At 40.3% G+C, this 13,697-nt stretch overlaps 2 protein-coding genes across 3 annotated transcripts in view; one reads left to right on the top strand and one right to left on the bottom strand.

The window, feature by feature from the left end:
• LOC306986700 (uncharacterized protein) overlaps nt 1–3,460 on the bottom strand; it is a 20,019-nt gene extending 16,559 nt beyond the window's left edge. Inside the window, exon 1 of the mRNA XM_079590187.1 lies at nt 3,131–3,460. Within this exon, the coding sequence (XP_079446313.1) occupies nt 3,131–3,138 (8 nt within the window). The 5' untranslated portion in view covers nt 3,139–3,460. The remainder of the gene's footprint in view (nt 1–3,130) is intronic.
• On the top strand, nt 3,443–13,697 carry flot1a (flotillin 1a). 2 transcript variants are annotated; one of them, XM_079590191.1, is made up of 13 exons: nt 3,443–3,619; nt 4,897–4,946; nt 5,048–5,123; nt 5,211–5,301; nt 5,441–5,584; nt 6,579–6,698; nt 6,777–6,872; nt 6,982–7,134; nt 9,356–9,537; nt 10,858–10,903; nt 11,048–11,185; nt 12,284–12,448; nt 12,577–13,697. In XM_079590191.1, exons 2-13 carry the CDS (start codon nt 4,904–4,906, stop codon nt 12,592–12,594), a joined length of 1,272 nt encoding a protein of 423 aa, XP_079446317.1. In that variant the 5' UTR covers nt 3,443–3,619; nt 4,897–4,903; the 3' UTR covers nt 12,595–13,697. The 2 variants fall into 2 exon arrangements, with proteins under 2 accessions (XP_079446317.1, XP_079446316.1); XM_079590190.1 differs by lacking the exon at nt 3,443–3,619 and adding an exon at nt 3,764–3,819.

The following is a 13,697-nucleotide window of genomic DNA, read 5'->3' as shown; positions in this document are numbered from 1 at the left end:
GCAATACAATGTTGAAAAATCTGAGACCCTTCTGTCCCCCTTCTCCACTGGCTAAAAACAGAAATGCAGCTAAATGGTAACTGAATACAACTCACACTTTTTTCCTTCTAAAACAAATAAAATAGACTGCCCCATAAATCCACACATGGACAAGCCTACTACTGTACTCACTTTTGTCCATTTTGAACATCAGTCTAGGTCCGCCATATCACAGATATTTAAGATTGAGTGACAGGCAACATCAAATGTATCTCCACCAACAAAAATAAAACCAAAGTGCATAGTGTGGTACAGAATAGAATTAAAACAACATAACAGTGCATGGTATTTTATGAAGGCAATGCATTTAAAATAGCATCACTCAGTTTAGGTGAGCCATATCAGTTGTTTTTGAATTTCATTAATTTAACTAACAAACAACTTCAATTCCACGTGCACCAACAAAAATAAAACCAAAGTGAATAGTATGGTACAGAATAGAATTATAACAACATAACAGTGCATGGCACTTTATCAAGGCAAAACATTTCAAACTGCATTCAACAATAATACCACATCAAGAAAAACATTAAGTGCATAATATGGTGTGTAAATATATCTCTTTAATTAGTACATTGGGTTTAATTTGTCGTTTGATGAGGTCTAATATATGTTGTTAGTGGCGAGAATTTTTATGTGAATAAATACATAGATCCGAATATATTAAGTGTGAATTAAATGGTCCAGTGGTAGAACTTTTTGCCAAGCGTGTCAGAGGTTCTGGGTTCTAATCCGCACTCGAATCGGGTTTTTTTTCTCTCATCAAAGCCAATTATGTTTATCAGTGGTTGAATATTAGGCAGGGACACGTTTGTGTGCATTTTGTTTTGTAATTTCACCGGAACGAATAGAGAGTCTGAGTCTCCACAACGGATTGAAGCGCGCGTCCGAGTGAAGACTGTGTGCGAGCCACAAGAGAACACAGTATCCGCGCCACTGATCGCAGCGGCAACGAGCACTTTGATCACTTGATTTCAAAAACAACACATTTCAGCACCAGATCGCCTTGAACGAACAAGATGCTCTGCTAGTTAACTAATAATTAATAATGAGATTCATTATTTATTTGTATTGGTACATTCGTGCCGCGAGATGTTTCAAAAGTGGTGGGGAGTGGGACATGTCCCACCCGTAAATTACGCCTAAAGGGCCAGTACAAAATCCTTATGAGTTTGCGGATCCTCCCTCACCATGGAAGTTGTGGAGGACGACGCCATCAACTCCGACTCCCCGGGACTTTCAACATCTTTCAAGCAGCCATCTCCTTGTCCGCTCCAGATAGGGCTTGTCGTCCTAGGCGGGAGAGTCCCGGACAGCAAGAGAATACCCCCGCCACAGACCTGATGATGACACCCGAGGCCAACACAGAACCGGAGCCATAGCCCCCACCAACCACGGAGTCAGAGCCAGCCAGAGTCCTGGAGTGCATATCGCCAGGTCCATCATGGACACAGTACCGTTCGAACGGTTCAACCCAGGGCCAGATGAGGATCACTGGCTGGCTCAATAATTGTACAGAGGAGCAAACTCCCACTCTCTCACCCACACTCGAACTCTCTCCTCCTGGTTAAGCTAGCTATGCTTCTGGATGACCCACTCCAGCCCAGGACCATTCCCACCCCGTTATTCCTGGATTCTATGCTGGCTTTGTTCAGTCCCCTGGACTTGGCCTGTCCTGCAGGTGCCTCGCAGCTCCTTGTCTCCGCCCCCGCTGATGACTCCGGAAAGCTCTTTGGCTCCGCCTCTGGCTCCTTCACCACCAGCACGGCTCTATGAGGCGGATCCCCTGGGTACACCTTAGGCCTCCAGGCCTATTTCTCCACCTCGACTGGTCTGCCCTTCGGCTCCACCTTGGGTCTGTGCTCCCTCAGGTATGCCGTGGTCCGCCATTACTCAGGCTCCACCGGGCTCCCTTGTCCCTCCGGCTCCACCTTTGTCTCTCATTATCCTGGTTTCGCCACGGACTTCCAGACCACCGGCTGTGCCTCCACCCCTTCGGCTCCATCGGGTTTCTCCTTCCCTCCGGTTCTGCTTTGGTCCTTCCTCCATCCGGTGTCGCCCCGTTCTGCCAAGCCCCCGCCTCCACCAGGTTACTTGAGCCGACGATGTCACCTCGGCCCTCCAGGACTACGATGTCGTCCTCACAGTTTGGCTTGGATCTCCACCTCGTCCTGTTCCACCTCCATCGGTCGGTGCTTTGCCCAGGAAGACCATCAGAAACATTTGACCTGTCCTAAACGCGAAAAGAGTTCACCTTTCACCTGCTTCCAGTGTGGAAACAGTTTCACTGCGAAACAAAGCCTTGAGAATCACATGAGAATTCACACTGTGACTGGAGAGAAGCCTTTTAGCTGTCATCAGTGTGAAAAGTGTTTCGGAGTAAAAGAAAAGCTTAAATGTCACATGAGAATTCACACAGAGAGAATATTTTTATCTGCTCTCAGTGCAGAAAGAGTTTCACGCGACAAGGAAATCTTGAGCATCACATGAGAATTCACACGGGAAAAAAAGCCTTTCATCGGCTTTAGGTGTGGAAACAGTTTCACGCAACAAGGAAGCCTAAAAGTCACTGGAGAGAATGATTCTTGTCATGTTTTTCCAATGCTATGTAACCTTATGTTATGCAAAGAATGGCATGCTTCATGCGCAATGCCAAACTGTAACAGATGAAAATAATAACTGCATCATATCCACAATCTTAAGGAGAAGAGGTGTCTGTGGTAAGTACCTTCAAGGACTTCAAGGCATTTTTACGAAGCAGAAAATTCCCATCATTTCTTGTTATAAGAACACGTAGGCTATACGTTTCTGTTATGCAGTCAGGCTCAGAGCTAACGTTATGAATTACACAAAAAAGACTGCTTTTTGTATTAGTACATTTTCTTGCTCTCCCCCTGCATCGGTCTACAGAAGAGTTAAATTGAAAAAAAGTATGAATAACTTTGAATATCAGATACAACTTTATTCGGCAGAACACCTCTGTTAAAACTTTAATAACAAGAAAGACTGTTCTCAACTAGCACTAGCAGCTACAAAACAGAAAGGCACTGTGAGTAATTTACAGCTTTAAATAAATAAATTCAAACTGTACCTTGCCATTGTGTCACAGGATGTTCAATTGGAAACGTTTAAACTGAAGAACGGTGTGCCTGTTTTTTTATTTATTTAAGAACAGCACCAGGTGGTGTAGGCCTACAACAGCAGAAGGTTTGATGATAGGCCGATACAAAAACGCGTTCTGTGTGAAAGCCACGTATTTTAATAATTCAATGCTCATATGTTTCTTCCGATACGCTGTGGCAAACTGCATCGATAACATAATTTTCAAATGATTCATTTAGCCTAGGCCACACTATGCGTAGAACTGAACTGCTCTAATTAAGTCTGACCGTAAGATGGCGCCAGTAGCTAAGTCTGTGTGACTGTGATCCGGGCGGGGCGCCATTATCATCATCATCACTATCATACACTGCTGCTAGTTACAGCTTGCTGGATTACTGCGTCTTTATTTTACACCAGTTTGAAAACAACCCAATATCGTGCTATTATCAACTCGATTAATATTAACCTTCACCCAACGGTAAGAGTCTTTCCTGATAATTATTTTCCTGTTTTCTATGCAGTCTGTTCCGAGAGCTTTTACGCTGTCGTGACGTGCTGGATGTAAACACTGGATTAATATCACTCCGCCGCCCAATACAATATTGCGAGATTATAGGTGCAGTTATTTTGTTTACTTTCAGTCGAGCAGAAAAATACAGTTTGCCGTTGGTGTAATAGGTAAGATAAGGCTACATTTATTCGGATTTAATACTGTTACACTAATGTGATTATACTAATGTCATTAAGGCACTCCTAGTCCATCGGGATCATATTCAATATTAAAAAAATATACCATTTAAAACACATAATGAATATATATATATATATATATATATATATATATATATATATATATTCATTTTGTGTTTTAAATATAAATATATTTAAATATATATATATATAATGTCAGAGCTAAATTGTGATAAATACGTGATGTATATGGTTCGTATTTTACTATATGTCACGCATAGCTAACTTACTAAGCTATTAACTTATGTAATGCTATGGTATTATATGCTTTTCCTCCCGAAATGCTCTGCAAACGTTTATTTAATAAGCAAGCCCACCATTTCCGACAAGCAAACTCGCATGAGTCGATCGATGACCTAACGTTACTTAAATGAATGGCCAGGTTTATGCAGATTGCAAGATATTGTGTGCATTATTGTACGCTATAAGTACATAATTCGTTAAAATATTTAAGAGTTAAATAGAGTTGTTGTTTAAGAGTTTAATAGAGTTGTTTTTAAAGTCTCCTGTTAGTGGTTTTTGCGGGTCTAATTTGACCCATATTTAAAGAAGTTGTTTTCACTTTTAGCGTTTGATTGTATGTCATGTACTAAAATATATTTGTCATTCTATGAATCATGGATCCAAATTATCTCACACATACTGTTCCCTATGATAAAATACAAATATATTTTAAAATATATGATGTATTTTTGTTTTCCTACCAAAAAATACTACAGCACTTTCTTAAACACGTGTAGGCTATTACTGCAGCCAGCCTTATGTTTGGCATAAGTACAACATAACTGATTTATTGATATGGTTATGCATAGTGTGTCATAGAATATTGCAATTACAAAAAATAAATACTCCTTTACTAAAATGTAAAAATGACTGAGAGCAGAATAATACAGTTGTATAAAGTATGTGGGTATGAGTTATTAGGGAATGAATCCAAATTTCAACATATTTTTTCCTTTGCATATAATCTCAAATTTGACCCGCATTCTGCTGTTTTTCCCATAGTGTGGAAATGTTTTACACTTGCGGTCCCAACGAGGCAATGGTGGTGTCGGGTAAGACCAAACATCACAGGTTTCAACATGTTTATATTACAGAGATATATTTTCAGTAGAAATCATGAAAACATGTTCTCTTGTGTTATTGGACTCCTCAGGTTTCTGCCGCTCTCCACCGCTCATGATATCTGGTGGGAGAGTGTTTGTTGTCCCATGCATTCAGCAGATTCAAAGGTATTATTCACTCTGTGTGTTTTTGTGTATATGTTTGTGTGGTTTTACATAAACAAATCTTAGCTTTTTCTCTCTCTTCCATCACAGGATCTCTCTGAACACTCTGACGCTAAATGTAAAGAGTGATAAAGTTTACACACGTCATGGAGTGCCTATCTCTGTCACTGGAATTGCACAGGTTAACACACATTTCATATGGGTTTGGAAATCAGAACCTATTTTTGTCACAAATGATAAAATACTTCTTTAATAACTTTTCTGTAGAAAGTCATTCTTGTTGATTATGTGGCTAAACAGATTATGCGTCTCTCCTACAGATGAAGATTCAGGGGCAGAATAAGCAGATGTTGGCTGCAGCGTGCCAGATGTTCATGGGAAAGTCGGAGGGTGAGATTGCTCACATTGCCTTGGAAACACTGGAGGGCCACCAGAGAGCCATCATTGCTCACCTGACCGTGGAGGTAAATAGATAAAGTGCACAAATTAGTGCTCACCTTGCAAATGTATGGCACTCTGTATCATTACAAACAGTAAAACTAGATATAGGGCCAGATTTACTAACAGCTTGCACCAGGGCAAAAGAAGCTGAAATTGAGAAAGGACTAAAGAAACTGAAATTGAAATTGGATAGTTGTTTTGCTGATGCATTTTTAGGAGTTTCCCATCAGACACATAATTTATGGGAGGGAGAGTATTTAAATGAATCATGTAATGTGATTTACTAAGGTTTGCGCCATTATTTAACACCCAACAAAAGCATGTCTTAAAGAGGTGGTTGATTATGATTTCACTTTTTTGACTTTAGTTTAGTGTGTAATGTTGCCGTTTGTGCATAAACAACATCTGCAAAGTTACAACCCTCAAAGTTCAAAGCAAAGGGAGATATTTTCTTTTACAGAAATATCTTTTTAAGGACTACAACAAACGGCTGGTAGGGACCACAATGATCTTAACCCTAAAATTGACATAAACCCCGCCCCCGCGAACGTGATTTGTTGATTATTATGACAGAATATGCTAATCAATGACTGGAAGATAACTACTACACATCAGCTACATATATTCATCAACTAACCATCCAGAAATGTCCTGTTGCATTCTACATGTTGCCACTTCTTCTTGAGTCTCTCCATCTTTGTCCTTCTCCGGTTTGATCATAAAAGGCTAAAAGTTTTTAAAAAATGTCAGTGCATGTCTGTGTGAGGTAATCGAAGATGCTAACACATGAGCTCTTGAAGCAGCTCATTTGCATTTAAAGGGACACACACAAAAACAGTGCGTTTCTGCTCACCCTCATAAAGGTCTCAATCAAATTTGCCCTGTTTTGTAAACCTGGTTTTCAAAATCTGCACTTTCAGTCCTCAGCTTAGTGAAACCTTGACTTCATTTAGCATGACTTTGATGTTTCTTTACAAGTAAAGAACTAAGTAAGTGGATTGTGTGTTTGTTCTTTAGGAGATCTACAAAGACCGCAAGAAGTTCTCCGAACAGGTGTTCAAGGTGGCTTCATCCGACCTTGTCAACATGGGCATCAGTGTGGTCAGCTACACACTCAAGGATGTTCACGATGACCAGGTCTGTTAGTCTGTTTAAATGCTTTAAAACTGTAAAAATGATACTATGTGAGTGGTGAATCAAGCCCTTTTCTTTCAGGATTACCTGCACTCTTTGGGAAAAGCCCGTACAGCACAAGTGCAGAAGGATGCACGTATTGGGGAAGCCAAGAACAAAAGAGATGCAGTGATCAGGGTGAGCCTTTCCTGAACTTCATTTCAAATACAGCCTATTTTCTGTTATAGATTTATGTTCAAATGTTCTCGTGTTACGCCTCTCTCATTTGCTCTCTTGCTCTCTGTAGGAGGCCCATGCTATGCAGGAGAAGATATCTGCCCAGTACTTGAATGAGATCGAGATGGCTAAGGCTCAGAGAGACTACGAGCTAAAGAAAGCTGTCTACGACATTGAGGTCTTCACCAAAAAAGCTGAGTCTGAAATGGCCTATCAGCTCCAGGTAAAAAAACTACAACCAAACCTTTTGGTGACTATCAATGATGTGAAAGACTTTCTTGTGCTTCAATGTATCTTTGGGGTTCTTGTTAACTCTTTCCCGCCATTGGCAAGTTTTTCCGGCGATCCGTGCACTGTTAGACGGTAGGGGGCGCTGTTATGGATCTTCTGAAATAGTCCAGCATCTCTGGATCCAAAAACAAGAGATGTAAAAGATCTGCATAAACAAGAAGGAGCAGATAAAGTTGTTTACGCACAAGTAAGCTAACATGATCACCAATCATTCAACAGAATAAAAATCAAAAACTGCCTAACGTTACAGGTGAAAATGTTGAACCCAGGACGAGGTATAGGACTGTGAAGCTTTGGGGGAGTTGATGGACTCGATCTACGTTTTGATAATCATTCTGAATCCAGACAAAGTCTTTGATAAAAAAGCAAATTTTTCAGCTTTTTGTTCGAAATGTTGTTTTTATGAAACTTGATCACATTCAAGTGTTGATAAAAAATAATGAAGCTAGTCTAAAATTATTATTTTTTTGTTTAAAAGCAGAAGCTCTGGGGCCGTATTCACAAAGAATTTTAAGGCTAAAAGTAGCTCCTAACAGGCGAATTTAGGAGCAACTCCTAAAAATAATGGGCGTGTCGCTCCTAACTTTAGGACTCCTAATTTTTTTCACTAAGAGTAATTCACAAAGCATTTTAGCCCTAAAAGTAGCACCTAAGTCTGGGACAGCTTAAAAGAAGTCGAGAGGACTCCTAACTCACTAAGACCTATTCACAAAGGATCTTAAAATCGCCGCGCGACACAGTGTGTTGGAGACAGTCAATGACACAAGTTATTATAAAGATACCGCCTTAACCGTGAGGGAATACTGATTGTTATGGGTCTTGTGAGGGATGCAATAACAGCGCCAACTAATCGCAACAACCCAATCAGTGCCGAATTGAAATGTTTGATAACACTTCGCTGCCTGGCAACGGGGAAAATGCAATTGTGTAATGCCGACGATCTAGCGATATCCCAGCCATCGGTAAGCAGATCCATCCACCAAACCATCAATGCACTCTGTAGACCCCATATTATTCGACAGTTCATAAGTTTTCCTTTGGTCATTCGCCAACTCCAAAGAAACAAAGCCAGCTTTATGGATATTGCCGGTGTGCCCGGAGTGGTCGGTGCTATAGACGGGACACATATTAAAATAATTGCACCACGTCAGGATGAGGACGTGTTTGTGAATAGAAAGAAAACCCATACCCAGATTGTGTTCGATGCAAACTTCACAATTCTCGATGTTGTATCCCAGTGCCGAATTTCCCGTTTATTAAGTTTTTTTTGTTCCAGCACCAACTGGGCCAGCAGCAGTAACTGATCCTGCGTCCAGTTGGGCTTTCTTTTCCGTTTTGGCGAGTTCATAATCCACCGTCATTCAACTATTAGGCTACATTACTTAAATAGGAGGAGCAATATTTCCTTGCTTTAAGTAGTTTAGTCTATTTAGGCTAATAGGAAGTCAAGCAAGTGTTAATGCAAGTGTCGTTTTTCATTATTAGGCAAGTGGCTGTTTCATTACGGTATTAGGCTATACCTTGATTTAATTTAATTTAATCCACAACTTTTTTCTCTCTCTCTCTCTCTGCCTTTTTAGAATTACACTTCACTGGGGCCTGCACAAACATGTAATTATATATGCATTTCGATGACATTATTATTATTATTTTGTGTAGGACACAGACATATTTAGATGTCGTAATTCCATGATTTGGTGCGTCTCATGTTCCGCATGATGGCCCTGTCATCTAACAACCAATCACCGTGATTATTGCGAGGAAGCTCGTGCATGAGAATTGACGTCATCCATAGCAACGAAGACTCACTCTTAGTTTAGGAGTTGTCATTTTTCCTTACTAAGAGTAGGTCTGAAAGGCGTTGTGAATAACTTTTAAGAGAACACTCCTAGCTAAAATCTTTTAGTGCGATTTAGGAGTACTCCAAGTGGTAAGATAAAATTCTTTGTGAATACGGCCCCTGTTCTTTATTTTCATATGTTGACTGTTTACACATTCATAGAAAAAAAATATTCTAGGGGCCAGGACATTTTTTGTGAATATGATCAAAAATGCTGGCGGTGGCTGGCAACTTAAAAATAAAATGCTGGAGTAGTAATTTTACTTGCATTTATTCAGGTAATCTTCATCCTGCTGTGTAATTGTTGCATTAGGTGGCGAAGACGAAGCAGCAGATCGAGGAGCAGAAGATGCAGGTGCAAGTGGTGGAGCGCTCGCAACAGATCATGCTGCAGGAACAGGAGATCACCCGCAAGGAGAAGGAGCTGGAGGCCAAAGTCATGAAACCAGCCGATGCCGAGCGATACCGGCTGGAGAAACTGGCAGAAGCCGAGCGGTGAGATGGATGTGCCTTCAGTTCAGCTACCTGTTTGTTTTAAAGGGGTCATCGGATGCCCATTTTCCGCAAGTTGGTATGATTCTTTAGGGTCTTCATGGTCAAGTTTGTAACATACTTTAGTTAAAATTCCTTAAAGGAACACTCCGACTTTTTGGGACTTTAGCCTATTCACCTTATCCCCCAGAGTTAGATAAGTCCATACATACCTTTTTCATCTCCGTGCGTGCTATAAGTCTGTTTGACGCACCCACCGCTAGCCTAGCTTAGCACAAAGACTGGATGTAAATGGTTGCAGCTAGCATACTAATCCAAATAAGTGACTATATTCTCTGAAGGCGAAGCACTGCTACTTGGGCGGAGTGATAACCGCAGCACCTGAGACGCGCCGTTGGTTTTGTTGACAAAAGAAACAACGGCGCGTCTCAGGTGCTGCGGTTATCACTCCGCCCAAGTAGCAGTGCTACTGATAATGAGCAATTTACCTTACATGCAGTGTGTAATATAGCTGTTTGTAAATGAAAAGGGTCTGCATATTTTCTAAGGTCAAAGAACACGACAAATATTGTCTCCTAAAAGAAAAAATCAATTCTGAACTGCCTGAAACGTCAATTTCAGTCTTACTTCCTGCTCTAACCTATGTTGGTTTGTAACAAATTTACGTAATGCTTGCTTATGGACTTCATTGGCTGCTTGCGAACATCATCTACTTTGACTTGATTTCAAACACCGTAGATTTAGCAGAGACGGGAAGAGTTTGGTTTGTGTTGTTGAAACGTCGAGAAGAAGCTCAACTTTGCATGTGCTTCCAACAGATGAGGACTTGAATTAATATGGTAAAATAATTACACCATTGTTACTGTTTGTATCCCTGTATATATAAGTGCTGAAGAAGCCCTCGGAGCTCAAATTCAGATATGGTAATGGTCGTTTGGCAATGGTGTGTGCTGTAAGCAGTAGATCAATCACAACTGGCGGGCCATCTGACCAATCAGAGCAGAGTAGCTTGTGGAAAGGAGGGATTTAGAGAGACGGGATCCTTTATCGATCCATTTCAGACACTGTCAGAAAAGAGGAGATACTGCACTTTTTTTGTGTGTTTTTTGACATTGGATGCATGTAAACCTATTGTAGGAACCTCCAAAATCAGGAACCTTTAAAATAGCATAATAGGGACACTTCAAAAGCATTACCGGTAAAAACATATATGAATAACAGTGTTTTTTAATTAAAAGTTATGTAAATATATTGAATGTATAACTTACAACTGTAAAGAGTTCTCTCTCTGACATCATCTGGCCGTTTTATTCCCTCCACCAGTCTTCAGCTAATCATGGAGGCAGAAGCTGAGGCCGAATCCATCAAAGTAAGCGATCCGCCATCTTTAATAGTTAGACCGTACATTTAAAACAAAAGTGTTTGTGTTATATGTGTCTCTAAATTTCACAAAGCAGATATTGTGTTTGTTTGTAAATGAAGAGATGTTAGCTCACACACTTGCTCTGATCAGGTGAGAGGAGAGGCCGAAGCGTACGCTGTGGAGGCTAAAGGTCGTGCCGAGGCCGAGCAGATGGCGAAGAAGGCCGAGGCCTTCCAGCAATACAAAGAAGGAGCAATGGTGGACATGCTGCTGGAGAAACTGCCACTGGTGAGAGGGTGTTGTAGAGTGAAATGAATTCTGAGTGTGTATGCAATGCACAGAAAAATATAGCATTTTACTGCAAAAAAGGGAATCATCTTGGGTTACACTTTATTTTGATGGTCCACTTTAGATATTCTACTAACTATAACGTTGCATCTATATTATGCAAAGTTAACTCTCATTAGACTGTTAGTAGACTGTTAGGGTTAGATGTTCAGGTTCGGGTTAGTAGAATTAGTTAGCATGTAGTTGCAAAGTTAGGGTGCGTTCACACTTGTAGTTCGGTTCTCTTGATTAGTTTGGTCCGGACCAAAAAAAAAACATTTAGTTCTAGTCTGCTTAGCGTTCACATTTGCATTTTAACTCTGAACCTAAAGATACTAAACCTAAAGGCATAGGGATACGTTTACAACCTGATTGGTCGGCTTTTATTACGTATATTTCGTGACTGAACTTACAGAACATCCAAAACAATGCTGTGTTCTGGGCTAAATGCGCTCGCTGTATGTGCGTAGCCTACATATGATGGTGTTTTGACCAGCTGAGAACTTGTGAAGAGTTTATAAAATGTGTAAAGGAGTCAAAACAGCGGCAGGAATCCCTCCGTCACACACACAAATGAAGATGTTACAAGGAGACGCGGTTCTGACGCCTGTACCGAACTGTGATGGGCAACATCTCGACTACGACAAGAAAAAAGGGTCGCATCTTGTGACATCATGTCCTGTTTTTGGTTCGTTTGCATGTCTTTCATGCTTGTTGCAACATGTCCTTGTTGCATTAGTATTTCAGGAAATGGATCGAGACGCATCTTTTCAGCGGTCTCGGCCCGTTTGTTTGATGCACACCAGGGTTCGGATGGCAGCGTTCACACTTATTCAAATGAACCGCACTAATAGAGCAATCGCACCAGGGTTCATTTAAATCGAACCAAACATGCCAAGTGTGACCACACCGTAAGTTATAGCTAGTAGAATGTCTAAAGTGGACCATCGAAATAAAGTGTTACCTCATCCTGCAAGGACTACAAATCCACATCGAGCAGAAAGCAGTTTGAGCTGACGTTGTGTATTGATGGTGAATTGTGTTTTTTCCATCCATTAGATGGCCGAGGAAATTAGTAAGCCTCTGTCAGCTGCCAAAAAAGTCACCATGGTTTCCAGCGGAGGTGGAGAGATTGGCGCAGCGAAACTGACAGGTGAAGTGCTTGACATCATGACCAAACTGCCTGAAACCATCGAGAAACTGACCGGCATCAGCATTTCCCAGGTGAAAACAGCATTTCAGATAATGCAAATACAAAAAGTTGTTTTCATGCAAACGATCATGACTTTATTGTGCTCGTTCGTGCATATTTTTGCAAGTATAATCAACACCGAGTTTCTCTTCTCCTTCAGGTGGCCCGAACCGGTTGAACCCATTCTCCAACGTGACATTACTGTACGCATGCTTTATGGATCTTTCCTTTTATAATTCTCTCAGTTTCTTTCTTAAACTCTCTCCTCTTTCTGTAACAATGTATTTCTCCTTTTACCTTTCTTGTCTTCTACTCTGCATCTCCTTTGTTTACTCTGTCTCATGTTTCTCTCTCTCTCTCTCGTCGCGAAAGTCTTACACTTCCTGTCTGTCTTGCCTTGCTGCCAAAACCCAAAGTGCATTTTAATCTAAAACTCCAGGGAAGAATGCGGTTCTTTGTATTTTTAATGTAATCATCATCATAAGAAGAACGTGAGGTCCAACGATCTGATGAACGGCATTAGACTTTTGACATTTTGAAATGTTACATTCACCTTTAGTTTTTCGTATAGAGCACGCTGGTATGTGCACTAAGAGCATTACGTTATACTTCAGCTTTCCATTAGTTAACCTTTTGGAAGCCAAAGTAACATGAAGGGAAACATATTTATTACGACTGATGCTGTTGTCATTTGTTTCTGTGGGTTATATAGGATACACTCTCACTTTACCTCAACGACGTGTTTTAGCTCTATTAGATGGACATTATTGTGTATTCAAATGGTACTGTGCTTTGAAATCTGAAAATACTGCCAATAATCTCAGATCATCATTACTCGTGTTGAAGTGTTTATTCAAACGAACAATCAAATGTCTTTATATGTAATGCTGAAGTATAGGCCAGTAAATATTCTGTTTGTAACTTATTTCACAAATATTATTTGTAGTATTTTTTTGTATAGTTTGAAGTGTTTTCATTGCATGACTCAAGGGTACGATTAGATTTGGACGGTTTCATATTGCAGACCATATTGTGTTCTGCAAATTCTTATCAACATAGTTTCAATACCCCTTTTAACTGGTTTCATTTAAAAAAGGGATTTTAAGGAGTTAAGTAAAAAAAAACAGAACTCCAAAATGTTTCGTTTGTGATTATACAGTATTTACAGTATTTAATTTACAAACATTATTGTGATGAATGTTCTTTTTTCAAATGTTTAAATGTCAGTACAATATGTCGACACTTGACTTTTCATTCGATAATTCATAAACAGTAATGACA

The sequence above is a fragment of the Phoxinus phoxinus genome (assembly GCF_949152265.1).
Source record: "Phoxinus phoxinus genome assembly, chromosome: 19".
NCBI lineage: Eukaryota > Metazoa > Chordata > Actinopteri > Cypriniformes > Leuciscidae > Phoxinus > Phoxinus phoxinus.
The sequence above is the reverse complement of the archived record's forward strand: the minus strand, read 5'-3'. Positions and strand labels throughout refer to the sequence as shown.